This window comes from Schistocerca gregaria, chromosome 6 (genome assembly GCF_023897955.1).
Source record: "Schistocerca gregaria isolate iqSchGreg1 chromosome 6, iqSchGreg1.2, whole genome shotgun sequence".
In the NCBI taxonomy this organism is placed as follows: Eukaryota; Metazoa; Arthropoda; class Insecta; order Orthoptera; family Acrididae; genus Schistocerca; species Schistocerca gregaria.
Window position 1 is genome coordinate 32789632 of NC_064925.1, and position 27470 is coordinate 32817101.

A 27470-nucleotide genomic window follows, 5' to 3' on the forward strand; every position below is an offset into this window, starting at 1 on the left:
AATTGCTTCATGACAATTTTTCGTATTTTTTTCTTTTATTTGTGTTGCCTCAGCCAGCTTCCGATACATTTTGGATCACGCACACACACAAACATACACCTTTGTTATGCATACAATATTCACACTGGTTGTAAACCTACTTACATCACGATGTGCTTCCATCACTGCCAAGAGATATGCCAAACGCCACTTCAGTATGGAACACGTAACATTCATGCCTCCAGACAACTGTCCTGGCACGCGCTGCTTACTTGCAAAAGTTATATGAAAGTGATATTATTCAAGTACTTAAAAATTGTTCTGTGAATTTTATTGGTGGCCTCCAAACAAAATACGCCACGACACACAAGTCGTCTGGCCGTGCAAAGCCGGACATGGTCGCATGTGAACGTACAATTTGCAACGAAATATGCAAACACACATGTTAAAGTGAATGCGTTTGCAAATATTTGTGAAAACATCGGCACACATCTGAAAAGTAAAATTCTGAAATACACACATTTAATTTTCTGCTGATCCAAGTTTTTTGTTTGCCATTCGTGTTTCACTGCCATATATTCTCTCTACTTTGACTATCATCAGTCATTTTGCTGCCCAAATAGCAAAACTCATCTAATACTTAAGTATCTCGTATGCTAATCTAATTCCCTCAGCATTACCTAATTTAATTCGACTACGTTCCTTTATCCTCGTTTTGCTTTTGTTGATGCTCATCTTATATCCACGTTTCAAGACACTGTCCATTGCGTTGAAGTGTTCTTCCAGGTCCTTTGCTGTCTCTGATAGAATTACAATGTCATCGGCAAACCTGAAAATTTTTATTTCTTCTCCATGGATTTTAGTTCCTACTCCAAATTTTTCTTTTGTTTCCTTTACTGCTTGCTTAATATAGAGACTGAATAACATCGGGGGTAGGCTAACACCCTGTGTAACTTCCTTCTCAACCACTGCTTCTCTTTCATGCTCCTCGTGTCTTATGCCTGCCAACTGGTTTCTGTACAAGTTGTAAATATCCTTTTGCTCCCTGCATTTTACCCCTGCCGCCTTCAGAATTCGACAGAGAGTATTCCAGTCAACACTGTCACAAGCTGCTCTAAGTCTACAAACGCTATGAACGTAAGTTCGCCTTTCCTTAAGATAAGTCGTAGGGTCAATACTACATTGCATGTTCCAACATTTCTACGGAATCGAAACTGATGTTGCCCGAGGTCGGCTTCAACCAGTTTTTCCATTCGTTTGTAAAGATTCATGTTAGTATTTTGCAACCGTGCCCTATTAAACTGATAGTTCGGTAATTTTCACACCTGTCAACACCTGCTTTCTTTTGGATTGGAATTATTATATTCTTCGTGAAGTCTGAGGGTATTTCACCTGTCTCATACATCTTGCTCACCAGATGGTAGAGTTTTGTTAGGCCTGGCTCTCCCAGCGCTATCAGTAGTTGTAATGGAATGTTGTCTACACCCAGGTCCTTGTTTCGGCTTAGGTCTTTCAGTGGTCTGTCAAATTCTTCACGCAGTATCATATCTCTCATTTCATCTACATCTACGTCCTCTTCAATGTCCACAATATTGCCCTCAAGTACATCGCCTTGTATAAGCTCTCTACATACTTCTTCCACCTTTCTGCTTTCCCTTCTTTGCTCAGGACTGGTTTTCCATAGTTCTTGATATTCGTGCAAGTCAGAAAGATAAGTAATCCTTTTTAACTCATTTCTGTGACTAATTTGTTGCAGAACCTTCACTCTCCTATCCTTTTACCTGACCCCGGGACATAGCTGTGGTACAGTGGCAGGGAGAAATCGTCTTAGCGGTGTACTGCACCAGAAGCCGATTCACGGACTCGGCCTACCGTAACAACAGTGGCAACTCGGTCTCCACAGCATCAGCGGCGAAGCCTTAACAAATCTGGCGGCGAGGGTTTACAGGAGTTTCCGAGCGGACTTGTCGGTGGGCGCAGCGCTCAGTCCGGGCCTCCGTAACGCACCTGTCGCTTCGTGAGCCGCTGTCCCGCCGCCGCCGCCGCCGCCGCATTCCGCCCCTCACCGCCACGCGGCTAGCTCTCCACTGTCCTGGTTAGCGCTCACCCCAGACTGCACACACATAGCCGGAAGTACGAGTATTTGTTTACCGGAAACTGCCAAGTGTCACATCCAAAAGCGCACTGCATTATTTACGCCGAAAACTCCCAACTCGTCTACAAAAATAGATTTAAAACGCACAGTATTTGGTATCACTTGCTTTCACTTCACTTTCGGAATATAATCGTACCTTCCTGGTTTTGATTCACTTTTTCCCTGTCAACGCTTTTCATTTTTCAGAGTCGCAAAACATTGTTGTACTCAAGCCAGTATTGTCCTTACTCTGATAACAGATCAACGCAATTCAGTGCTCCGGTGTAAGTTATAACGGGTTCATATTTCCCCTCGTCTTCGTCTTCTTCGTCTAACACATTTTGTTCATCACGTCCGCGTCGCGTAGCTGTTTAAATCCAAGTTCCCAGCTGTCGATGATTAATCATTAGCGGATGTTTTCGTTACTAATAATTTCTTTTCGGGCGCTAGAACAAACTGTTTGCGTCTTTCTGTCATCTTAGCACACGCGAAACTTCCGTAGCTTCGACGAAACCAGGAGTTTAAATATGACTTAACAAAAGTTTGGTATCGATCCATTTTACAAGCTAATAAGGAATTTTGACGAGTCTTCGGATTCAGCACGGACTCAGAAAATATCGTTCTTGTGAAACACAACTGGCTCTTTATACTCATGAAGTAATAAGTGCTATCGGCAGGGTATGACAAATTGATTCCAAATTTCTAGATTTCCAGAAGGTTTCCGACACCATTTGCCACAAGCGTCTTCTAACCAAACTGCGTACCTATGGAATATCGCCTCAGTTGTGCGACTGAATTCGTGATTTCCTTTCAGAAAGGTCACAGTTCGTAGTAATAGATGGAAAGTCATCGAGTAAAACAGAAGTAATACCCGGCGTTCCCCAAGGAGCCGTAATAGGACCTCTATTGTTCCTGATCTATGTTAACGATATAGGAGACAATCTGAGTACCCCCCTTAGATTGTTTGAAGATGATGCTGTCATTTACCGTCTTCTAAAGTCATCAGATGTCCAAAACAAATTGCAAAATGATTTAGATACGATATCTGTATGGTGCGAAAAGTTGTCATTGACCCTGGAAAAAGAAAAGTGTAAAGTTATTCGTATGAGTACCAAAAGAAATCCACTAAATTTCCATTACGCGATAAGTCACACAAATCTGAAGGCCGCAAATTAAACTAAATACTTAGGGATTACAATTACAAATAACCTAAACTGGAGCGATCACATAGATAACACCGTGGATACAGCAAACCAGAGACTGCAATTCACACTTAGAAGGTGCAACAGGTCTACTGAAGAGACTGCTCACACCACGCTTGCCCGCCCTATTCTGGAGCACTGCTGTGCGGTGCGGGATCCGCATCAGGCGGGACTCACGGACGTCATCGAAAAAGCTCAAAGAAGGGCAGCTCGTTTTGTATTACCGCGAAATAGGGGAGATAGAGCCACAGGCATGATACGTGAATTGGAGTGGCAATCGTTAGAAAAAGGCGTTTTTCGTTGCGACGGGATCTTCTCATGAAATTCCAGCCACGAGTTTTCTCCTCCGATTATGAAAACATTATGTTGGCACTCACCTACATACGGAGAAATTATCATCACGATAAAAATGAAGAAATCAGGTCTCGCACATAAAAATTTATGCACTCGTTTTTCCCGCGCACCGTTCGGTAGTGGAACGGTAGAGAGACAGCTTGAAGATAGCTCATTGAACCCTCTGCCAGGCACTTTATTGTGAATAGCAGAGTAATCACATAGGTGTAGATGTAGATGTTGTAAAAGGAAACGTTCCGTACCTAGCTAGCGGTGTTTCATTCGACTACCTCTGGCTTCCGGAAACATCGATGTTGAAGTTTTACACTCACCTTCTTAATGTAAGACGCGTTCCAACAATCGATAGCAGCGCAGCGGCTAAGATTCACGTCTACCACTGTGGCGGTACGTGTTTTTTTTCCATCGTGCAGAATATTATTAAGCTGTATATGTCACGCGAAGTTATTCCAGGATAACAATACAGAGAGGCTGAGTCATCAATAGGCACAACAAAAATACTGCTGCACCTTGTAACTTTCGGCCAAATGACCTGACGCGGAAAGCACAACTCGTACAAGCACGACCAGGTCTCTCATCGCGGATCCAGTATATCGATATTTATAATATATTTTTCTGCTCTCGAGCTATCAAAGGAAGATATCGATATATCCTCGCCATGACACGCAGAAAATCATTTCCACATCTAGATTTTACTGTAGGAAAGCAGAACGCTTATAAGGTTGAGTCATTTGCTGCGCAGATGAAGGGACGTTCTGTATGCAAACCAAGGAGAGTTACTGAAGTAGTTTTCCAGAAAAGTTTTTCGTGCAGCATAAAAAAGTAAAATTTGCACGTTTTTTCTTTATGCAGGTATTCTTAAACTACTGCAGGGCTACCCTTGGTTAAAAATGTCTGATCACTTTCAAATTGTAAAGCCTGATGAGGCGGTAGTTATCTTTTCGTTATAGGTCATATTTATTACGATACTTTATAGCTGAATAATGCACTGCCCGTTCGCTGAAGAATTTGTAATCAATTAAGAAGCGAATTGCGGCTGATAATCTGAGGGAAACAGAAGTTGGCAGTCTGAAACCGTTATCAAATCTCGAAATGCGTACCTCAATCATCCGTAGATATATTTCTAAATCTTGCATATTCAGCTGCAAAAATTTATGAAACCCACTTTTCTGTATATTTTGAAAGTGTCCAAATCGATATATTCCTGCCCCCACCCAAAGAATCGTGTTTGCAACTTTGTTTGACTCAAAGAAAGCAGAAAGTTGAGAAGACAGAGAGATATCTTAGAGAAGACAAAAAGGGATCACAACCAAGGTATTTGAAGTGTTTGACTGTTCTGTTACTTTGTTGTGAACTAAGACTGTCGATATTTTTAAAAGTATGAGGAATCCGATAAATCGATATTTAAAAAAAGTAACATCAACGGCGCACATTGTAAATATACTGCCAGTTTTAGAAGTTTTAGAGCGATATATTTTAATATAGATTTATTATTAGATATTCTGTAAATCAACAAGCTTGCAGCCTGCCCACCGCCCTTAGAGCAAGAACTAAAAGGGTAACTGTGCCCGTCCACCCTTGACGACAACTGCTTTGCTGACAGTAAGAGATATAGACAGAGGTGTCACGGGGGTCCGTCGTTCGGTTTTGTTACACGTCTGATTTGTCCGGGACACTTCATGTCGACATCCCTGTTTTTTTATTTCTGAAAACGCCAGCGACCTAGCAGGTGCACTGCCAAAATTGAGCGGCGAAGCTAAACGTTGCAGTTGTATTGGTGGCACCGAGCGCCTATTGGTTCAATATTTCCACTCACACGTCTCCACCCACTACTACGGCCGGTCTTGTCATTTGAATTTTTGATCATCATTTTCAACAACTGTTTTTGAAGAATGTCGATGTGAAGAAACAGTACATCATTTGCATTAAAAAAAAAACAATTTTTAACGCGACGAGTGTACTGTTCTTTTCACAATTCTTGTTAATCCATTTACCCAATCGGTGTTATTCTTTTGTGCCACATATTCGTGCTTCATACAGTCAGAGAGAAAGATTGGACGTGATGAAAGCTCAACATATAGCAAGACTCCTTCACAGAGTAAAAGTAATACGTACGTCCTACTATAATTTCAAAAGAAGAACTTGAAAAATTTCCCAAAAATTGTAAATAAAATATAATATAAAATAAAAATAGAAGAAATAGCCAACAAAGCAGGTTTAAGAATTTCTGTGGAAAAAAACTAAATTTATGACAAATATAAAAAAATGCTCGAGAAACCCTAGCAACAGATATTGGCCAGATAAAGAGGGTAAATAAATTTAAATATTTGTGAGAAATTATCCAAGAAAATAGCTTAGATAAATTCGCTATAGAAGAAAGAGTACATAAAATGGAGAGAGCTTATGGAATAACTAGGAATATCTACAACAAAAGGTGTCTGTCTACAAATTTGAAGATACAGCAGTACAACACAGTAGTAAAACCAGAATGTCTTTATGCAAATGAATGTTTAGTACTGAACTACAAATTACACAAACTTGAAGTCATAGAAAGAAAAATCATTGGAAAGATACCTGGACCACCAAAAAATATAGAGGTATGGATATTAAGAAGGAATGAAAAGTTTATCGCAACATAGAAAACATAAATGAAACGCTGCGAAAGAGGCGACTGCTATTTTTTGGACACTTATGCAGAATGAACAGCAACAGGTTAACCAAACAGATTTTTAATTATCTTTGGGACAAGAAGTCAACAATAGCCTGGATTCAAGAGGTTAGGAAAGATTTGCAAAGAAACAACATAAGTGAAAAATATGCTATAGAAAGAGAGGGTTTCAAGAGGAAACTGTTAAAAATTGAAGGATTCCAAGGCAGGAGGGTGAAGAAGACAGGGTCAAAGTGGTCCGGGGAGAGAGAAAAGATACACAGTGAAAAGATGAAAGAATAATGGAGGAAAAAGAAAGAACAACAATGAAGAAAGCATGGAAATTGGTGCGTGGTCCTTAGATGACCCAAACGAAGAAAGAAAAATATCGGCGGTCGATATTGCAGTTTTTATATCGATATATCGTTGGACAAATGCCTTACATATGGATGTTTATGTGGGTAATATCGAAATATTGATATATCGATATTTTATCAGCAACCCCGCTTTCCTTTTCGGAAGATGGCCTTTTGGCCGAAAGGTAAAACGTGTAGTAGCCTTTTGTTGTACCTGCCTGCAACTGAGCAACTTTACTGTTGTAGCCAATATGATTATTGTAATTTAAGTCTGTAACATTTCAACTAATTGTTATCAACAAGTATGAAGTTTAAGCCATTTTAACATTTCACCTGATTGTATAAACGAGTATGAATGTTTAGCGGTTTTAACTTGTCAGAATTGGATTTATATACCACCTGAAGTACACACACATACATTTGACACCTCAAAACAAACACCGCCAAATGCTTAAAGCAATTATTCTGTAATAATGTTTTTACGATGTATACTCTTTGCACTTTGCGATTATGTCTTCTCTTCTGCTATACGATCCTTACACCCAGCTGATTTCTAACGCCATATTCGTTTACAAATGTGGCAGTATACATGTGATGTGTTACGACAGCAAAATGAACCTGTTACCACTGAAGGTACTGTAGTTTACTTATTTAATGTTTACCATTAGATATCAGTTTAATTTTTTTGTCAAAAGTAATCCTAAACCATATTCTGAAATAGTGTCGTGTTTCTCCACTAGGCAGTGTCACGAGTTCCTCCAAAAATCGTAATACAACACACACACAAATGTAATACTTTCTTATGTAAATCCACCCGATGATGGAAGTTTAAGCCTTCGAAACGCGTCGTGGAAATAAATAAAACGGTGACTGGTAACAGTGAACTTGTTGTTTCATTTAATTACAGTTCGTTTTCTTTTAAAATCATTGGCATTTTTTCGGGTTAACTTTGATGCGAACCGCGCGTATTTTATCATTCTTGTGAGAAACAGTGTACTGGTTTCATGCGGGACTAAAGAATGTATTTTTATGGAATCGTCCGTCGATTTCTTTATTATTCTTTAGTTGGTAACATATTGAATTTTTTTTCGTGAGAATATTAGTCTGCCTGTAAAAATAAACATTATAGGGATTCTAAAGTGGAGTGCATTTGGGTGTGATAATTTTTAGCTTGCAGGTGGATGCATTTCTTTCATCTGCAGAGGTATGTAAAGTGTCTGATCAGTCTACTTTCCCTAAGAATGTATAATGTAATGATATTTTTCCTGTCCCACGCACGGAAGAACGGCAATTTTAAAAATTCTTCGAACAGCATTTTCGTAAACTTTCCTGACTTCTTGCAGATCACAGTTACGTTTTTTTAATATGAATAAACTCGCCAACTGCTTTTTGATCACTCTGACTACATTGTCTGCATGCTTCTCTTATAGATAAAGAAACTTACAGGAATACCTTTCGTGACGCTAATATAGTATACCGTGCTCTGAAGGAATATCCCTGTTCAAAAAATGGCTCTGAGCACTATGGGATTTCGGAGGTCATCAGTCCCCTAGAACTTGGACTACTTAAACCTAACTAACCCGAGGCAGGATTCGAACCTGCGACCGTAGCGGTCGCGCGGTTCCAGACTGTAGCGCCTAGAGCCTCTCGGCCACTCCGGCCGGTGAATACACTTCTTCAAATTTCTTTTTCTGCATAGGCACGGTTTTTGTTCCTTGTTTCGCAATGGATCTGTTATACGTCGGTTAGTAATGACAGCCGGTTTGATCGGTATTAAGCGCAAAATGGAGGTCAAAATTAGGACGAGTACTTTTGTGTCTATCTGGAATCCTTTCGCAGCTGCTAAAATTTCGTCCATTGTTGCGAATTCTTTAGAACAGTCCGAATATTTGGAATTTGAATTACGAACAAGAAACGGAGTACACAGTTGAACAACGCGTGCTGTAAAATTGATTTATTAATGAATTCCCTACCACGAAAATGACTATTTTTGAATAATTTTGCATGACAAACGCTGTTTAATGATATTCTGTGCGATGAAATTAAAAAAAATCACGGGCATCATGTGAACCCGTACCGCCAGTGTGGTAGGCTCTATAAAACGAACCAAGCCCTACGTTGCGGATAGAGAAGGCGCTCATGAAACTCCAACGCGGGTTTTCGCAGGAAAGTGGGCGGCGTCGCATGAAGAGCCGCTACCCGGCTGTTGAACACAGGTCCCTCGGCAACATGCAGAAGAACGAATAAAAGCCGCGCAGTTTGCGGCACCATGTCACGGATTGCGCAGCCCCTCCCGCCGGAGGTTCGAGTCCTCCCTCGGGCACGGGTGTGTGTGTGTTGTTCTTAGCATAAATTACTTTAAGTAGTGTGTAAGTCTAGAGACCGGTGATCTCAGCAATTCGGTCCCTTAGGAATTCACACACACACTGATCAAAATCCGTGACTAACAGTCTGATTGTTTCCTTGTAAGATTATTTGCGGCCAGCTGTGCGCCCTTACAGACGATGTTAACAATAAGCTATAATTTCGGATCAACACAGAGCAAGAAGTCTGAAGGAAACCGTTCCAGAAGAAAATTTAAATCATTTTATTTCATTTTCGGCTATATGTGGGTTGGAAACATCGACCATTAGCTCCCAGGGAAACGGCTAGACGAACGTATAAACAGGTAATCGGCCGCGGATATGTTACATTCGTGGCGTCTCCTTCCTGTTTGTCACAATCGATTACTGGGGCAACGATATTCGTCCCGCCCTCACACGAGGCGTCAACTTTGTAATTGGTGAAAACATTGAGGTGTAACGAAACAATGGTATTAATATGCAGGATGCGTTGTCAAATGAAAAGCACAATATTGTGTATGTTCTACAGTGTTATACCGTAGAGCACGCACAGTTGCATATGGAATTTTGAAGTTATTCTACCAAGAAGTGACGAAAGAGTCATTTAAAATGTGACTATCTCTTTCTAACAACGTGTATACCCTGTGTCTGAATACAATCTGTGTTTGTAGATTGACGATAATAAAGAGCAAAAAAGCACAAGTGACGGAATAAACGTTACTATGTAACAGTACCTCCGTGCCGTGAAATAATTTTTACTCGATTTTAGCCCATGCAGCTGCACTGCTTCCTTGTAAGATTCTTGTGTAAATCCCTCCCGTTCCATTCTGGACTTCGTGCGTTGTTCGTGCTCTCTGCCCCTGTTGTTTCCCGCATTTTCTTCTCTCTGTTGGCAGTCGAGGTCGGCTGCGTGGTAACCGTCTTCACGACGAAACGGGCGGTCGCTGGCTTTTTATCTTCGGAGGCGGCACGAGTGCGAGGGGGGCGTGTGTTCTGCCCGCGTGTGCTGCGTCACGTTTGCGTCACCAGGCAGTCACTTCTGTGATAGGAAGGGTTCGGCTCGGCCATGATTTCCTCCCAAGTTCCGTGTGATCAGCCAGTAAGTAGGTGCACCATTGCTCTTGATGCAAGTCTTCGTTAAGGGAGTGACATTAGTATAAGCGGAGGTAATATCTTGAAAATAGCCGCATAATTTCTAACTAAGGGGCCATTTCATCGTGACGAGTCCCAGCACGAACCTCCATCCATATGAAATGTAGATTTTTTGCAGATATGAGCAGTACGTATTTCATTCGTAAAAAGTTATGCGCTCCTATTTGCCTGCGGCCGTCGCCACGGTTAGTGTTTTGGTACACACTTATGTCGCACGATCTGTTTCTACAGCGTTCTGCGGCCAGCAGGAAGCGCCCAGTGGTGCCTTAGACGACTGCAGTGCTGACTCGCTTGGAGGCCAAAAATTGTGCTGTTCCTCTGACAAGTTTTGCTCTTTGTCTTCCCTTCGTTTTGGCAAACGAGGCGTAATTGAGAGGAACGGTATTTAAATCATACCCTGCTCATCCTCATCTCAGTGTTCCTTGGTTTCCCAAAATCCCCCATACGGGTTCTTAAACAAGCCTCCCGCAAATGAATTTGTGATGTGACTCTGACGGACTTCAAACTCTACCCTACCTATTGCCTCATTCCTAAGCCTCTGTTCACATTCTTAAGATTTTTCCACAGTGCCTTCTCAATCTGCAACTGAAATTTCTACACTGAGCTATTTCCATGGACCTTATTTTATAGTTTACCTTCGTTCCACAAAATTTTTCCCCCAACCCTCTTAATCTTCTATGGAAGTCTGCACATTCTTCTTTCTCTGCTCGGTGTCTTTCATCTTATCTGCTCGTTCACTGACACATCACTACCTTCATTTCTCAGTTCTTGTCGCTCAGATTTGTTTTGAAGACGTGAACCGTGTTCTGTGTTTTCGTCTCTCCCTGTATTTCCCGTACTTGTTTCTCTCTCTTCCACTCCAACACGTCTTTTCGGGCTGTTTCTTAATTGTATTACTCTCTTTACGTTTTATGGTACTATTTAGAGAACAGTGGCTCACAGACAATCCCTGCGGTTGTAGCTTAGGAGACGGTTTACATCAGCAGTCCCTTTCTCGTTTATCCGAAATTGTTCCACAAGATGACGAGAACATTTATTTAGAGACATCCGCTTCAGTGGTGCCAATATTTATTAAAACCGCGACCAGTTTCCGAATTTTAGAATTCCGTCTTCGGGTGTAGGAAATTATCGTGTCTGGTAACACAAATGATGGTTGACGTTCTTACATTGCGGATGCCCTGCGGCAGGCAGTTTCTGCCAATCTCTTGCAGTCTTTGGCCCGACCACATGTTATGTGCTACCAAACACAATAATTTCATACACCTGAAGACGAGATGTTAAAATCCCGAAACCGGTTGTGGATTGAATAAATTTAAGTACAAGTCAAGCGGATCTTCGTAAATTAATTATCGTGCCTCTCAGTTGCGAATGTCTTACATCCCAAATCTCGTTAAGATGACGAGAAGTTAATTATATTTGTTTCGTTCGTCTGATGGATTTAAAATTCATTGCATTCCTTTTTAGTGGTCGTTGGGTTTCATTCAGTCACACTTCTACTCTTTCGACGAAGGTTTCAACGAATCCCTTTCCCTTCTCTGACATCTCCCATGAACTTGAGTTTTGAATACCTTTTCCGGGTTCCTGCCTTTCTGTCAATGTATTTGATGTGTTAGGGACTTGAATACTTGAAAGTTATATCACGCTTGTGGTGGATACGTTCGTGTTTTAAATTTCACTAGCATTGGTCACCTAATTTACCAGATATTTCTTTAATTGCTTCTCGCAGTGTTTGAATTTTGAGTGGCAGGTAGATATTTCCGCTCCTGGTGAAAACTTGGACGTTGAAATCCGTCATAAATGTTTTTTGTTTCTCACTTCTTGTAGGTTTTTGGCCTATTGAGCGCTTAGTCGCCAGGAGCATATGTGCTGCAATGCGCAGCTATTTGGTAGTGTACTCGATCAGTGAAGTCAGGCTTTAGGTTAAATTCTTAACTCTTTGTAAATAATTATGCACACAGCCATCATTCCATTGCCACTGTACGAAGCCGAAAAAAGTTAGCTTCCAATAGAAGATCACGAAAACGTATTTCATCATTTTAGACAGTCCCATGTAGCCTGTTGGTCTCTGTATCCTGTCGTCTTTTACACTTTTAATTTGTATTTTATTAGGCCTACACTATTTCTCTATTTAATTTATCGTTGACTATTGTTTTCATATTTTACCGCAAGTTGCCTCCCACTTTTGGGGAACGTATGTCATCAAGGAACTGCACTAAGACTACAGTGTCGTTATGTTGATATCGCTGACGTAAATGTGGACTGTGGTGGTGTTGACGTAAGAAGGCGGGTGGTGGGCGATGTGAACTAGGCAGGGGCAGAGCACCACGTGGTGCTCCAGTTAGCTGCTTGTGCTTTTGTACCTCATTAAGCCACTGAGAGGGGCCAAGTAGACCCCACCCAGGAAACTCGAATTAACGCAATATATCTGTCGTGTATTTTACTTACAACAAATAAAATACTTAAAGAACAAAAATTCTGATACCACAATTTTTTTATTAATAATTTACCTCAAAACTATCACTGTCAGACAAACAACCGAATCCAAATTGCAATATTATGTTTATTTTGCAGCATTGGTGCATTAGATGAAATAAAAGATTTATTTTCATTTCACTTCATTTCACTATAATTTTTCACTAGAAGTCACAACTGCATTTTAACGTTTTTAAATGTAATACTAGTATCGTTTACAAGGAGTTTTACATTCACGTTCACTAAGTATATCAACCAAGCCACACCACTCCCTGAATTTCTTCCTACTCAGACTCTGTTCTGGTGTTTCTGCCATTTTTATTGAACATCATAAACATAACCCTTTTAGGATCGGTGGTCCGGGTTCAAATGGCTCTGAGCACTATGGGACTTAACTTCTGAGGCCATCAGTCCCCTAGAACTTAGAGCTACTTAAACCTAACTAACTTAAGGACACCACACACATCCATGGCCGAGGCAGGATTCGAACCTGCGACCGTAGTGGTCGCCGGTTCCAAACTGTAGCGCCTAGAACCACTCGGCCACTTTGGCCGGCATCGACTCTTCTTCACATGTGAAATTACCAAGTCCTACCTTACTTCTAGAAGAAAATATCTTGTACGGTCTCAAGAATTTGCTTTCCACATAAGGTTTTTCGTCTTCCGTAATATGAAGGTATTTAAGGATCCTATGTCAATCAAGTTCATGAACAGAACATACGGCCATCTTCTTCTTGTGCGATTTGTGAAATATTCACCGAAAACTTTTTGCTTTGTATCCACACTGCCTGTCGTTTGGTTGTAATGGAGATTGATATCTGGTTCATGGTTTCGTTTTCAATTCTCTAGTGGTTAGTACTTAGCAAAATTGCAGCCTGCTTCTTTTTGGGTAAATAACATTCTTCTTCTTTCGAATAACCCATTTGGAGGGTACGATGAATCAACTTTGGCTAATCTTCATTGTATTAGATTTCCTCAATTTCCAAATTTCCTTCATCCTTTTAGAGTGTTGTTCCCTTTCTTCTTGAGTCCACTTTCGTCTAGTTATTTTCTTTCTCCCCTGAAATTCTGCCTTTTGAACTGCCTTTCTGAAATGTGTTCTGTTTTCTATTGTGTCTATTGTAACTCCAGCATTTTCAATGTCCTTTTCAGTCTCTATGAACCATGCTGGCTTGGATTTGTAGCTATTGAGTAATGTGAATATCCGCTTGGTTAGTCTGTTGTTATCCATTCTGAATATATGTCCAAAAAACTGTAGTCTCCTCTTCCTCATTACATCAGTTAGTTTCTCCGTTTTCAGATATAGCTCTCTGTTTGGTCTTAACCTGTATTCAGCATTATCGTTTCTTTTAGCTCCCAGTATTTTCCTTAAAATTCTTCTTTCGACCTTCTCTAGTTTCTCAAGGTCTCCATTTCTTGTTAGTTTAAGTGTTTCTGCAGCATAGTGTAAATAACATTATTAATTCATCTTTAAAAGTAGAGGACCCAACTGGTTTGGATGCATTAGGAAGTGTAACTTTACCAATATGAGCGTTGTTCATTCCGAGGGTACCACAGAGGCGCAGGTTCTTCTTATAAACTTATTGTGCAAGAGGAACATAGGTAAAGAAATTGTCCGTAGTGACATCTTGATCCCTCTGAACACAGTTTGCTAAGTTGAATTTCCCACTTTTCAATTATAAACTTGAAAGTTTATACAATATGTTGAGTTCACATCAGCCACGACCCAGATCTTTTACGCCGTATTTTGACGACTTCGACTTCATACACACACTAATGGCAGGCCGTCCTCTGAGGGAAGCAAGCTACACGGCCACAGTCACGTGTGCGTCAGGATTGTAGTCGGATCTGCAATAGGTAACTAAAAGTTTAAAAAATCTTTAATTGGTACTAATTCATCAGTTCATTTCCGTTCGACCCTTGTAATTGTATCATCAAATGTAATGATTTTGCCTCCACACCACCTTAAGAAATTTTGACATGCCTAACACCTTCGCACTATTTTTAACATGCAACTGACCTCAAACTCCCACAAGCTGACCTAACTGTAACTCATTCATACCCACAAGCCCATCGCTGGAAGTCGCTGATACACTCCCACTCCCGGCTGCGTCTTCTCACTCAGCCATTCAGCCCAACTCGTTGTCACTACCTCTTTGTGTCTGCTGCCTCACAGCCACACTCGCACTACTGCTGCTCGTCTCTCTTGCTGCTGCTATCTCATTCCTTCCGTCTTTTCTCACTGCCCCTGTCCCTCTCGTCCCCGTTGTCATCGTCATATACTACGTCTCTGTCTCTCATTATCATTCGCTCGCAACCACTTCCACTTCCTCTTTCTCTCTGTTCCTCGGCCCACTGGCACAGCCTCCTAGCACACTGTTGTGTCACAGTCAGTTGTGTTACACGGCCTCCTTGTCCCTCTCTTTCTCTGACACGGCCATTATCTGCTTCGCCTTTCTATACCACAGCCACTGTCTACTGTCTTCCAGTATACATCACTTTTCCATCTCTTTGCCACTGCGACTGTTTTCTTCTCCCTCAGCATAAAAACGCGAATATGTTCATATGCCAAAATTTTTGAATTTTTTTTAATGGTTCTGAGGAAAATAGAACGAGGCAGCTAGTACCCCACTTCTCAGTGAGTCTTTTAAACAAAGAGGGACATATTCGCATTTTTTGTGTTCCCTTAGGAGCATTTTTCGGTTGGTTCCCTTCTTTTCCGTGCTGTAGCAGGATATGTAATTCACGCGAAGAGAAATGTATTGGCCAGTAAAATTTAGATAGTTTAGTTATATGAAACTGATATAATGCAAAACTAATTTTGTACCTGAGACCGGATTTTATGAACAAAAAAGTTTGTATGTGTTTCAGTACATGGGGTTTCCATATGATAACAGAGACACATTAAATGACATTTTTCCGTACTACGTCAGTTTATAAACTACATTTCCGCGTCACACTGCATTTTACGAGTAAAAGTAGGGTAACTTTGAACCTCTGCAGCTCGGAAACGGGTGAAGATATAAAGAAAATTTTCAAGGCTGTTCGACGTATCGGCATCTCGAATACATCGTGAAAATTACAGCCATTTGCTGTACACAGAGGTATCGGAATTCGCTGCTGGGTATTGGTACCCAGGTTTTGATGTGTTTCTCGAAAAATAGTTTTGAAAACACGGATGTGGCTTTTCTAGGTAAATGCCTTGAGAATATACTGTCAAATGTGAGCAATTTGCTGGGGCTATACATTATTTAGATTTTGTCCCATATCGGATTTTATGTGTAGGAGTAGGATAACTTTTAATCCCTGTATCTTGTAAACCGATAAAGATATAAAGAAAATTTTCGAAGCTGTTCGAGATTACGATCGTAGGAATACATTGTAAAAATTTCATCAGTTTGCTGAGCACGGTCGTCGTGTTTATCTCACCAAGGCCACCACAGATTGCATCAAATACAAAGAGAACTAACAGATTTGCACCATTTGCTTAAGCAGGAGGAAGTGTGTGATATTCATACTGTGATCGTGCACGATAGGCGATCCATATGCTGGGTTCACAAATAGTCCCTGGCCCAAGAGCTGTACAACCAACTCGATCTTACCTTGTTATGACCAACAGAACCCGAGAAATCAGCACTGGAAAATCTCGTTTGTATGTGCGGCGTTTTGGAAGCTAGGTACGCCAGCCCGCTGCCCCAGCGTTGCGGGTTAGCAGGCAGGGTGTGCCGCGGGGGCGCTCGTGGCCTGGGCCACCACGGCGCTGCCCTGTCCGCCCTCTTACTCGCACGCCACTGTGCTGTTTGAGGAGCGACTCACCGCTGGAGGATGACAGCTCGGTTTCACGCCTCTTTTCCTCCATTCTGACTGTACGTCTGCTATCGAGGGCTAGCGTAACTTAGTACTCTGGTACTGTCGTGTTCAGCATTGCAAGACGCTGCAGCCACGAATCGTAATGAGACGGAGGCCGCATCCGCAGCCGACTTGACGAGCTGGCCTCTCACGTCTGTCTGTGGTGTACATTTTTCTCACGGTTGCGGTTTAGACATTATTGCAGTTTCGGCTCTGTTGCCACTTCCAAGTGATCCATTATTCTCCTTTAATAGTGACGTCGCTCTCCATAGTTTCAGCCGGACGCAGTATCACCTGGGAGTGTGAGTGATTCGGACAGCTCTTGCTGAGTAGGCGTGTAATCGGCGTTGATACCGTACGGACAACTGACTCGAAACGACCGACAGTGCGATGCATTTACCTCAAGTCATCGCTGCAGTTGTTTACTGCAATGTCGACGCGTGTTCTCGTTAAAAGGCCAGGGTAATAATACCGCGGCTGAGTAGCACACGTTGGGAACGTCATATACGGCGTCTGACAACGCAGCCATCGTTGTGCCAACGTCACTGTTGTGTTAAAGCAGCATTCACTCTCTTTTAAAAGTCGCTTTAATTAACAACGTAACACTTAGCACTCACAGCTAGCAAAGTGAGAAATGTTAGCAATATGTTCAGCCAGTTCAGTTAGTGTTGGCAGCGTCGACCTGCTGCTATACCTTAGTGCGCAGTGCTGTAGCTCGTGAGTCAGGGAGGAGGGCCAAGCCCAGATCGTGTTCGCATGGCAGATTGACGACGATTGCTCTGGTTCGACGGCCAGCGCGATTCTGGTTTTACAGACAAAATGTATAAACTTTGCATCCCAGTCTGTAATGTCACTGAATAGCAGTCTGGATTAGTTGATTCGTACAAATTTGGCCATGTAAAAATCTGAAGGCACGGGAAGGAGCTGATGCACGTCAGCTCATTCGTGGATAGAGCAAGTGGCAGATTTTCGGTTCATTGGTAGAATCCTGCGAAACAGAGAGATCCTTCAAAGGAAAGTGCTGATAAGACTCTGGTGTTGCAGGTCCTGGAGTAACGCCCAAGTGCGAGGGGCGAGTACCAATTAGGGCTAACACGGAGTGTTGGAGGTATAAAGCCAAGTGCAGTGCGAATGGTCCACGATTGTTTGAGTAAGAGGTGAACGTCATTGGACTGCCTAAACACGTGACCTGGTACTACCAGACGCTCGCCAGCTGTCCCGTGGAGGCCTGCTTCACAAAGTTTCCACGACCGGTATTAAATGAGACGAGTCCACGCTCGTAAGCGTCGCCTGTAGAGAGCAGGAGACACAATGTTAACTAATTATGGCGCACAGAGAGGCCACTGAACAGTCTTTCTTCTCGTGTCACTTACACATCTGCAACGGTAAATTACTGCAATAGTTGGTAAAACGAGAAATTCAGTACCCTATGCCAACAGTTCACAGTGGTTTCCAGAGTAGCACATTTACAGCGTTTGAAGATCCGGTATTAAGTAAGGAGTGTAGGAGAATAACACAGGCCCCTACATATATTTTCTTTAGGGCCTGCGAGGAGAGCGTTAGACTAATTAGAGGGTGCACAAAGACGCCTGTGTATATGGTGTCTCATGACAAAAGGACATCATTGAGTCATATGGCAGGAACAACGAAAGTTTAGTAAACGTGAGCTCTAAAACACATACTTTAAGCTATGAGCACTTCTTGAATAGAGGAGATGTGTTTTACAATAGAGAGGATGATCAAATAGTTGTGGCTCTTAGAGCTTACGTTTACTGGAGATTATTTCTTGTTTTGGTCCACACTACCTCCTATGAGAGTAAGGAAGTAAAGGACTTGTATTACAGTGCGCTCAAAATGCCGTGGCCGCTAGATGCGCAGTCGGCTGGGGAAGCGTGAGAGGACAGCGGCAATGGAGGGGGGTCGCTCAGAGCGCTGCAGGGGAAATGCCGAGCGGTGGAGGGGAAGTGCCATTCTAAACTGAAGCCTACACTCACATTTTTGATAAATATTAAGCGGGGTTCCTCAAAGCCCACAATTCGCCGAAAACGCAGCGATTTAGTTTCGCCTGGTTTGTTAACCATTTGTAAGTTTCAGAGAACTGTCACGAGTGTCGAATTTTGAGTGAAACCAACACATTTCTCTACTTGTAAGGTCAAAATTTGCTTCTTTTGCCAAAAGGCACAGAGTTCACATTATCTCACCTCATTAACATTTGTGGAGACACAACTGCGAGAGAATTCTGAAAAAGCGGTTAATTAAGTTTAGTAACAGAGCAACTGCGGAAAAGTAGCTTATGAAAAAGCGTATTCACGGTACAGCAAAACGGTAGATCATGGGAGCAACATGAGCAAATAATTATTTACAGCATAAGGGAAGATGTATATGCAACACTACACAATAGCCTTCTTAATAGTTAAAGTTAAATTAACACGATCAAATAAGTAGATATAAGATTATTGGAGAATAAATTGAAAAGGTGATGCAGAAACAGAATAAAGGATATTGATAGTTACAAAAGGAAATACCGAAACTTACATAGTATATTGGGAAGTATGGAGAATCACAGTTACTGCGTGAAAGAGATGCAATAATAAAACAAAAGAATATGTAACAATTTCGAATACACTGACAAGCGCAATAAAATAAACAAATCAATGAAAAAGTGAGATGTGAAACACTGTTGAAAGAAATGAACAAATGTGAAGCTTAAATGAAGTTTAGGAGAGGTCAAGTGTTGAGCTGTTTTTGGTCATTTACCGATCTCCGCAGCGTCCGGGGAGCTCAGTTTTCACCCTTCGTTCGCTAATTGGACGACGCGGGACTCAAGCTCACTGTTGCGTGCGACCTTCACTGAACACGTGTGCAGTCAGAACTGTCCTCAGGCCTCTTCTTGATTGCCCAGTATAAAACTTATCCAGTCAAGCAATTTTATGTGCACCACTGTTGGTTAGTAGTTGGGCCTTTACTATTGAAAATATACTGGGCTGTGGTGTTCCTCACATTATGTGACATTTTATAGCTATAGGCTTTCCGTGACTTCATAGCCGAGTGTTTATACGTTTCCTTGTTACAAGAGCAGTTACAAGTAAAAGTAGTGTAATGTCCGTGACAGACAATGTGCAATTCAGACCCCGTAATCCGAGCCAGCAATAAGCTAATTTTATTAAAATGTTCATACAAAGATAACTGCACAAGTGAACACGGTTTTTGTGAGTCGACTTCCCCCGCCTTTATTCCGGTCCCTTTTGTCCTTAAACGAAAGGCAGTCCGTGGTAAAACACCGTTTATTTTCTTTCGTTTACGACATTTCTCTCTGTGTTTCCTACTTTTGTCACTCGATGCTGCTGACGATGATGACAAATGAAAGTTCTCTACAGATGGGAGTGGAAGTGCAAGGGGGCGGCTCGAACTTTTAAGACACCAAAGAAACCATCAGAGAAACGTGAAGCAGCTCATTAAGCCAAAGAAACTATCAGAGAAACGTGAAGCAGCTTATTAAGCCTAAGAAACTATCAGAGAAACGTGAAGCAGCTCATTACGCCAAATTGCTTTTTATCCCTCCCCTACCCCGCGGCCCCAAACCCTCCACCCCGACACACACACACACACACACACACACACACACACACACAGACTCGATCCCGGACACCGACTTACACACTACAGTAAAACAGGAATGAACGTCTAAAATTCGTTGCTATGGACAGTTACTGATGTATTAGCGTGTCACATATACGAAATTTAGAAATGTGGTAAGTGAATTTGCGCACGTATGAGCCTCTTTCAGACACTATTAATGCGGAGTATTTCTGTCTGTCTCTCTCTCTCTCTTATTTTGTTTATTTTTATTTTATTTTATTGAAAGGCTACCGAAGTGACTGTCTAAACGCTGAATCTCTTTTCCTGGAAAGTCGAGGTGTTTATTTCATTCGAATTGCACAACTGAACTTTTCTTTTGGTCCTACTATTTTCCTTTCCTTTTTCCCTTCGAGTCATATCTTAGACAGGGTGTTCAAAGAAGTGTTCCATAACGTTACACAACATAGTACTGAAAAAAATAGGAAATAAGTCCTATAAAGATATATTCCCAGAAACAAATCCTCGTTGAGGTATGGGTCACTTTAGTTGTACTCGGTAGTGTGCTGACAGACACTGCTGGTTCCTACCTGGTTCTCTGCGTCTATCTACTCCGTCTTCTGGCTGTTACGGTGTTATCAGACGTAACGGTTAAAACTGTCTGCTACTTCAGCCGGTCCGGGCGTCCAGTTTCGAGGTTTCGCTGGCGTCGGAGCAAGATTTCGTGGAGCGTAAATAACTTATACAGTTGACTCCGACTGTTCCACACAGGAAACAGTAGACGTGGCGTTGCCTTGTGGTTTAGGAAACGGGTTTCATCGACAGGCGTAAGTTGGCGATGTCGGAAGACATTCCCGACGACGCATTCCGTCAGAAATGTAGAGCACGTACCATTCGCAACGCGCGCCAGAGGTCAAAGCAGACCTGTTAAGCCGTCGGCGCACGGACCGTACATCCGAGCGTTGAGCGTTCCAATTTTCGGACGTTACAGCGTGAAACGGCACGTTGGTAAGTCTTTCCGCACACGCAGAGCAGTGTCTGGCGCGTCAGACATTCTGAACGTGTGGCTGGACGGCGTTGACCAATGAGGTGGCAGAACGCAGTCTACGTCACACGCACGCCATCTTCCTGCAAAATTGTGAGGTGCCGTACGTATATATTTCGTTTCTGAGCACCAGAAAACTGGGCAACTCTCGAAAACCCCCCGTTAATTGTATGATTCGTTGTAATAAAATTACAAGCAACGTCGTATTCGTGGTAAAACAATTATTTTAGGAGTAACTTGCGTGTTATTGCAAATCAACAGTATGTTAAGGACCCATTAAAACATATTGTTCTTGGTACAATTTGTTATAATTAAATTTCAGTTAGTAATATAGCTACAGTTAAAGCCTTCGAGGCATGGTAAGAAGCTAGATATGGTCCCTCCCCATTTTTAGTTGCAGTAACGCAATGATTAGCCTCACACTTTATATCGAAATTTTGAAGTATTTATGTTTCTGATCCCACTTCACCCAAAGGTTTTTTCTTTTAATCTTCGGTTTTTTTAGAAGGGTCTAATACTTTCTTATTAGTCTAATATAAGTATATACTATAATATTCGATATTATGTAAATATAAGGGCGCTCTTTTTGAGGGGTGAGTTTCTTCGACTGGTTTAATCTACAGGGCACCTTGCCCTATTTGCAGTAAGATATTTTGCCCTTTTTTCTATTAAGTTTTGTAATTCACCTATGGATATTCTGCTGCTGAGTAGGAACAGTGATCAAGTAACAATGGCCGTAAGATTTCACTGGAAAGTGAGAATGGTGAAATAATTTTTACCTAATGTGGAGAGCTATTGCAAATTTGTATCGCACTATTTGTAATGGAAGTTTTATAAGCCAATGTCCTTACTGGCTGGGCGTGGTACTTTTCCTTTTTGCCTTATAATATTTTCACTGAGATTACAGTTTTTGTTTATGTATACCACAGACACAAAAACCCGATTAGCGTATGGATGAAGGAGAAAAACATGTTTCAGTAGAGATAATACGGAAAATTTAGGCACGTCCATTTGGTAAACGGTGTGATTTACGAGCCAGAGACAGCCGACAAGTGCCGCAGGAGCGCGTTGCGGTCGCGCATAGCACGTTGGCGCCCACGTAAGGTGTGCGCGAGTCGCATCGTTCCTGAGCGTTCAGCAGCACGTCGCACTCGCCACGCTCAGCGCTGACGTTCGGCAGCACGGTGGAGGACAGCGCGTTGCGGCGAGCAGCAGGCGGCCCTGAAACATGCGCTTTTGCAGCTCCTGCGGCTACCGGAGGCTTGCGGCACGCTCCTGCGTGGTCTGTCGTGCACGAGCAACTGCGTACATGCCACCGAGCCAGACGACAGGTGTGCCAGTGGGTTCCAAGGCGGGGCTCCGGACACTCGCATTTCATAGCGTGCGCGTCACTCAGGCGTGAGTCTGGATTCACACAGTAGTCAGCTGGTGCTGTTTACCAGCAGGCTTGGTACGACTTTGTCATCCGCCATGAGCGATAACGTTTTCTTTGCAAAAGGGCAACATATGTGATTTATGTTTCTACACCTGGGACGACAGTACCGAACAGATACGTTTAATAAACGATCGCGCCCTCGTTCATCTAATCTTAACCCTTCTGATTTCTGACTACGGGGACACTTGAAGACGCTGGTGTGTTGCGCAGACATGTCCCAGAAGCGAGTGTGTCGTGCGTGTCTCCAAATCAGGCGCGGTAATTTGTTTTCACGCTTACCAGCGTTTGTTTGACGAGGAGGGCTGAAGAGTATGTAAGAATGAGTACCTGCTGCAGTGTCCACAGATGGCAATCATAGACAGAATGATCCACAATTCGACAAGAATTTGTTTGGCGACGTATGTTTATATGACTACTTTTTACTTTTGACTATTATTATGTTTCCTGAAGGAATATGGGACAATTTACACGGTGTTTTTAATCAAACTTTCGCTACTTGATAGAGCTTCCATGAAAAATGAGTGACTCCAAGACAATGAGACTTCCTGGAAAATAAGGACATGCGGAAGAGGAGAAACCGAATAAACCACCGGAAATTTTTTTTAATTTCCACATGAGAGAGTTGACATGTCAACTGCTTACCGTATTTACGTTCCAGGTTACAAACGTTGCTTAGTGTGACGACAATTTACATCCGCGACAGCGTGGAACCGCGCTAGAGATTGCTCTACTGCTGCCTCAAACCTCTCAGGTGGAATGCTGGCCGCCTCCGTCGCTACGCGCACCTTCAACCCCCAACGTGTATTAGTGCCCTGTTCATAAACTCTGCCCTTCATGTAAACCCAATACCACAAATCGCACGAGCTCAAATCTGATGATCTTTAGGTGGCAACGCAGTTTGGGACGATCCGTCAGTAATTCGGTTTTCTCCAAATGTGTACGGAGTAACCAAATGACGTCACGAGCAATGCTCCATCGTACATCAAATTAGTTGAGTCCAAAGCACCTACTGCTGTTGATCTGGTAAAACAGCTTCATGAGCAAAGCCCTGCTCACCTTTCCCAGACCCATGTCGACTGCCTGCAACTCCAGTGCACACAGATGGTAGTGCCTCGACACTTACTTCGCTGCACCAGTACCGACGCCTAATGGCAAGTCATGACACTGACACAGAAAGTCCTGCAGCGTGCAGTCGGAACATCATTGCTATGAAGTTGGGTGCCCATACGGTAAACAGTGGCTCAAATAGCGAAATTTTAATTACAGCCATCCTGTATGTGCTTATGCAGGGTGATTCCATGATATTTCTACGAACTAAAAAAAAAAAAAAAATGGCTCTGAGCACTATGGGACTTGACATCTGCGATCATCAATCCCCTAAAACGTAGAACTACTTAAACCTAATTAACCTAAGGACATCACATACATCCATGCCCAGGGCAGGATTCGAACCTGCGACCGTAGCAGTCGCGTGGTTCCGGACTGAATCGCCTAGAATAGCTCGGCCACCGCTGCCGGCTACTGCTACGAACTTTCGGGGATGATGGAGAAGAGTATGTGAATCAATATGAGGTAACGGGCCCTGCCTCAGAAACGGCGGACTCAAAATCTAAAAGCGAAAATCGTTCTTTTACGTCTGACAATGGGCACCTTCAACTGCAAGCTCTTTGCTTTCCATATTTTGGAAAGAGGTAGTGTGGACCAAAACAGGCAAAAACGTGCAGTAAACAGAGGCCCTGAAGTGCATACCTTAAGAGCTACGGGTACTTGCCCATCTTTGGCACTGCGAAACGCATCTCTTGTACTGAACAAGTGCTCGCAGCTCATAACGCATGCATTTTAGATCGCATGTTTACTAGACAATTTTTTTCTTGTCTTAGTCCATACTACCCTCTCCCAAAATAGGGAGAGTAAAGAGCTTGTTGTAAAAGAGGCTCACTGTCATAGATATCACAGACCATATTTTCGCTTATAATGTTCAACTCGCTCGTTTCCGGACCAGGCTGTCTTCGTTCAAACTGATACATTTACTCTTTTCCATTATCCATGAAAATCTGTAACAACAAGACGGAATCACCCAACATTACGACATGAATAGGCGCATGTAACCCGAATGTTACCAAAAGCCTTCGTATACGTTGGTTTAAAGATTTGTGCAATAAGCTATAAAGATAAAGACGAGCAGTTATTTTTAAGAAAAATGCTGGCTTCGTCCGGAAACTGCGAATATGCCCTAGTTAGACTACATTAGAAGCTGGCTATTAAAGCCTACTTTTCCCATTCATTAACATTTTAAGAGAGCGCAAGGGTCTTCTGTCAATGACAAAGCCCATTTTTTTTTAGTAAGACACTGTCATTCTCTCCTATAAATATCAGTGATAAAAATTTACTTTTTAATCTTGTTACATTTGTATAATGGCTCTGTAGCGTAGCGGGGTTTTATGCGGCATCCCGGGCTGCAAACTTTGGGTAAGAAAAAAGCGAAATAAACCGGACTAGTGCCACCGGAACTCGTAATCGAAGTGTGTCTGTACAGAGTTAGTTAACCTAAAGGTTTTTACCGAAATACGTCAAGTGGTCGTATCTCCTAATTGCATCGACCTAGAAGCTTAAAGGACCATAGATATTAGCATTTGACATTAATTTCAACTTCATATCTCTGCCCGTCCCTAAGAAAAAGCTGATAATAAGTTTGGCTTCTGGAAAAGTAAAGGTATCAGAGGGGCAGTTTTGACGTTGCGGTTGCTAATGGAAGCAAGACTGAAGAAAAATCAAGATACTTTCAGAGGATTTGTTGTCCTGGAAAAAGGTCCAACAATGTAAAATGTATGAGGTTCGGATATCTGAGAAAAATGGGGACAAACCGTAGGGAAAGACGAGTAATATACAATATACAGGGTGTTACAAAAAGGTACGGCCAAACTTTCAGGAAACATTCCTCACACACAAATAAAGAAAACTTGTTATGTGGACATGTGTCCGGAAACGCTTAATTTCCAAGTTAGAACTCATTTTAGTTTCATTCCAACGTGATCAAATTGTAAATTTTCACAATCAACATGTGTGGGCTGACGAGAATCCGCATGCAATTATGCAATCACGTCATAAACACAGATTTTCTGTGAATGTTCTTCCACCTACCCTCAATGGAGCACGTTATCATAATTTCATACGGGATACTCTACCTGTGCTGCTAGAACATGTGCCTTCACAAGTCCGACACAACATGTGGTTCATGCACGATGGAACTCCGGTACATTTCAGTCGAAGTGTTCGTACGCTTCTCAACAACAGATTCGGTGACCGATGGATTGGTAGAGGCGGATCATTTCCATGGACTCCACGCTCTCCTGAACTCAACCCTCTTGACTTTCATTTATTGGGGCATTTGAAAGCTCTTGTCTACGCAACCCCGGTACCAAATGTAGAGACTCTTCGTGGTCGTATTGTGGACGGCTGTGATACAATACGCCATTCTCCAGGGCTGCATCAGCGAATCAGGGATTCCATGCGACGGAGGGTGGATGCATGTATTCTCGCTAACGGAGGAGATTTTGACATCTCTTGTAACAAAGTGTTTGAAGTCCCGCTGGTAAGTTCTGTTGCTGTGTGTTTCCATTCCATGATTAGTGTATTTTGAAGAGAAGTAATAAAATGAGCTATAACATGGAAAGTAAGCGTTTCCAGATACATGTCCACATAATATATTTTCTTTCTTTGTGTGTGAGGAATGTTTCCTGAAAGTTTGGCCGTACATTTTTGTAACACCCTGTATATAAGAACCACGGGGGAACAATAAGACTGGAAGATGAAAAACGAAGGTCTCGCTTTAAAAACGGTATAAGACAGGGGTGTAGTTCAATCTATACATCGAAGAAGCGATGACGGAAATAAAAGAAAGTCTCAAGAGTGGGATTTAAATTCAAAATAGAGATGATAAGATTATCTGATGTCACTGCAATCCTCAGTGGATGTAAAGAAGAATTATGGAGTGTGCCTAATGGAATGAACAGTCTAACGAGTGCAGAATATGGATCGAGAGAAAACCAGAAAAAGGCAAAAGTAATGAGAATTAGTGGAAATCAGAACAGTGACATATTTAGTATCAGAATTTGAGATCATCATGTTGAGCTAAGGAATTAAGATACGTTGGGAGCAAAACAAAACTGAATCGGGCAGCCACTTTTTTTTCCTCTTTTTTTAAAAGTCTTTATTCAAAATACAATCATCATACAACGTAACCCACTACCTAAACTAATTAGTGGGTCTTAGATTTCTACATTTACAACTGCAGGTAGATATGGCTAATGCAATGGACAAGGTTAATGTTAGTGCTACTAATATACTGTACAAGTTTGCATGTGTGCCAGCAGACCGATAAACCAACAGTGTCGGCCTGCCCACCGGGCTAAACCCAGCCACTGGGCTGCCCGCAGTACTTCACATCGCTGCAGTCCCAAACATGCTGAAGTTTGCTAGTTGACTCTAAGTCTATTAGAACCTAAGACTTCTGTTGTCAATCCGGGCTTATGACACACTACCCCCACTAATCCATAAGGCCGCGGATCTCGACCGTAACGGCGATCGACCATTCCGCGCCTGGCGTCAATTCATTTACATATCATTGTTTCCAGAATGAGATTTTCACTCTGCAGCGGAGTGTGCGCTGATATGAAACTTCCCGGCAGATTAAAACTGTGTGCCGCACCGAGACTCGAACTCGGTACCTTTGCTTTTCGCGAGCAAGTGCACTACCATCTGAGCTACCCAACCACGACTCACGCCCCGTCCCCACAACTTTACTTCTGCCAGTACCTCGTCTCCTACCTTCCAAAGACTTGCCCGCGAAAGGCAAAGGTCCCGAGTTCGAGTCTCGGTCCGGCACACAATTTTAATCTGCCAGGAAGTTTCATATCATTGTTGTCTGTTAT

General features: G+C 42.3%; 1 protein-coding gene across 1 annotated transcript in view; it reads left to right on the plus strand.

The window, feature by feature from the left end:
• LOC126278318 (uncharacterized) overlaps positions 1-9938 on the plus strand; it is a 174834-nt gene extending 164896 nt beyond the window's left edge. Inside the window, exon 5 of the mRNA XM_049978336.1 lies at positions 9908-9938. Within this exon, the coding sequence (XP_049834293.1) occupies positions 9908-9928 (21 nt within the window). The 3' untranslated portion in view covers positions 9929-9938. The remainder of the gene's footprint in view (positions 1-9907) is intronic.
• Positions 9939-27470: the final 17532 nt, after the last annotated feature.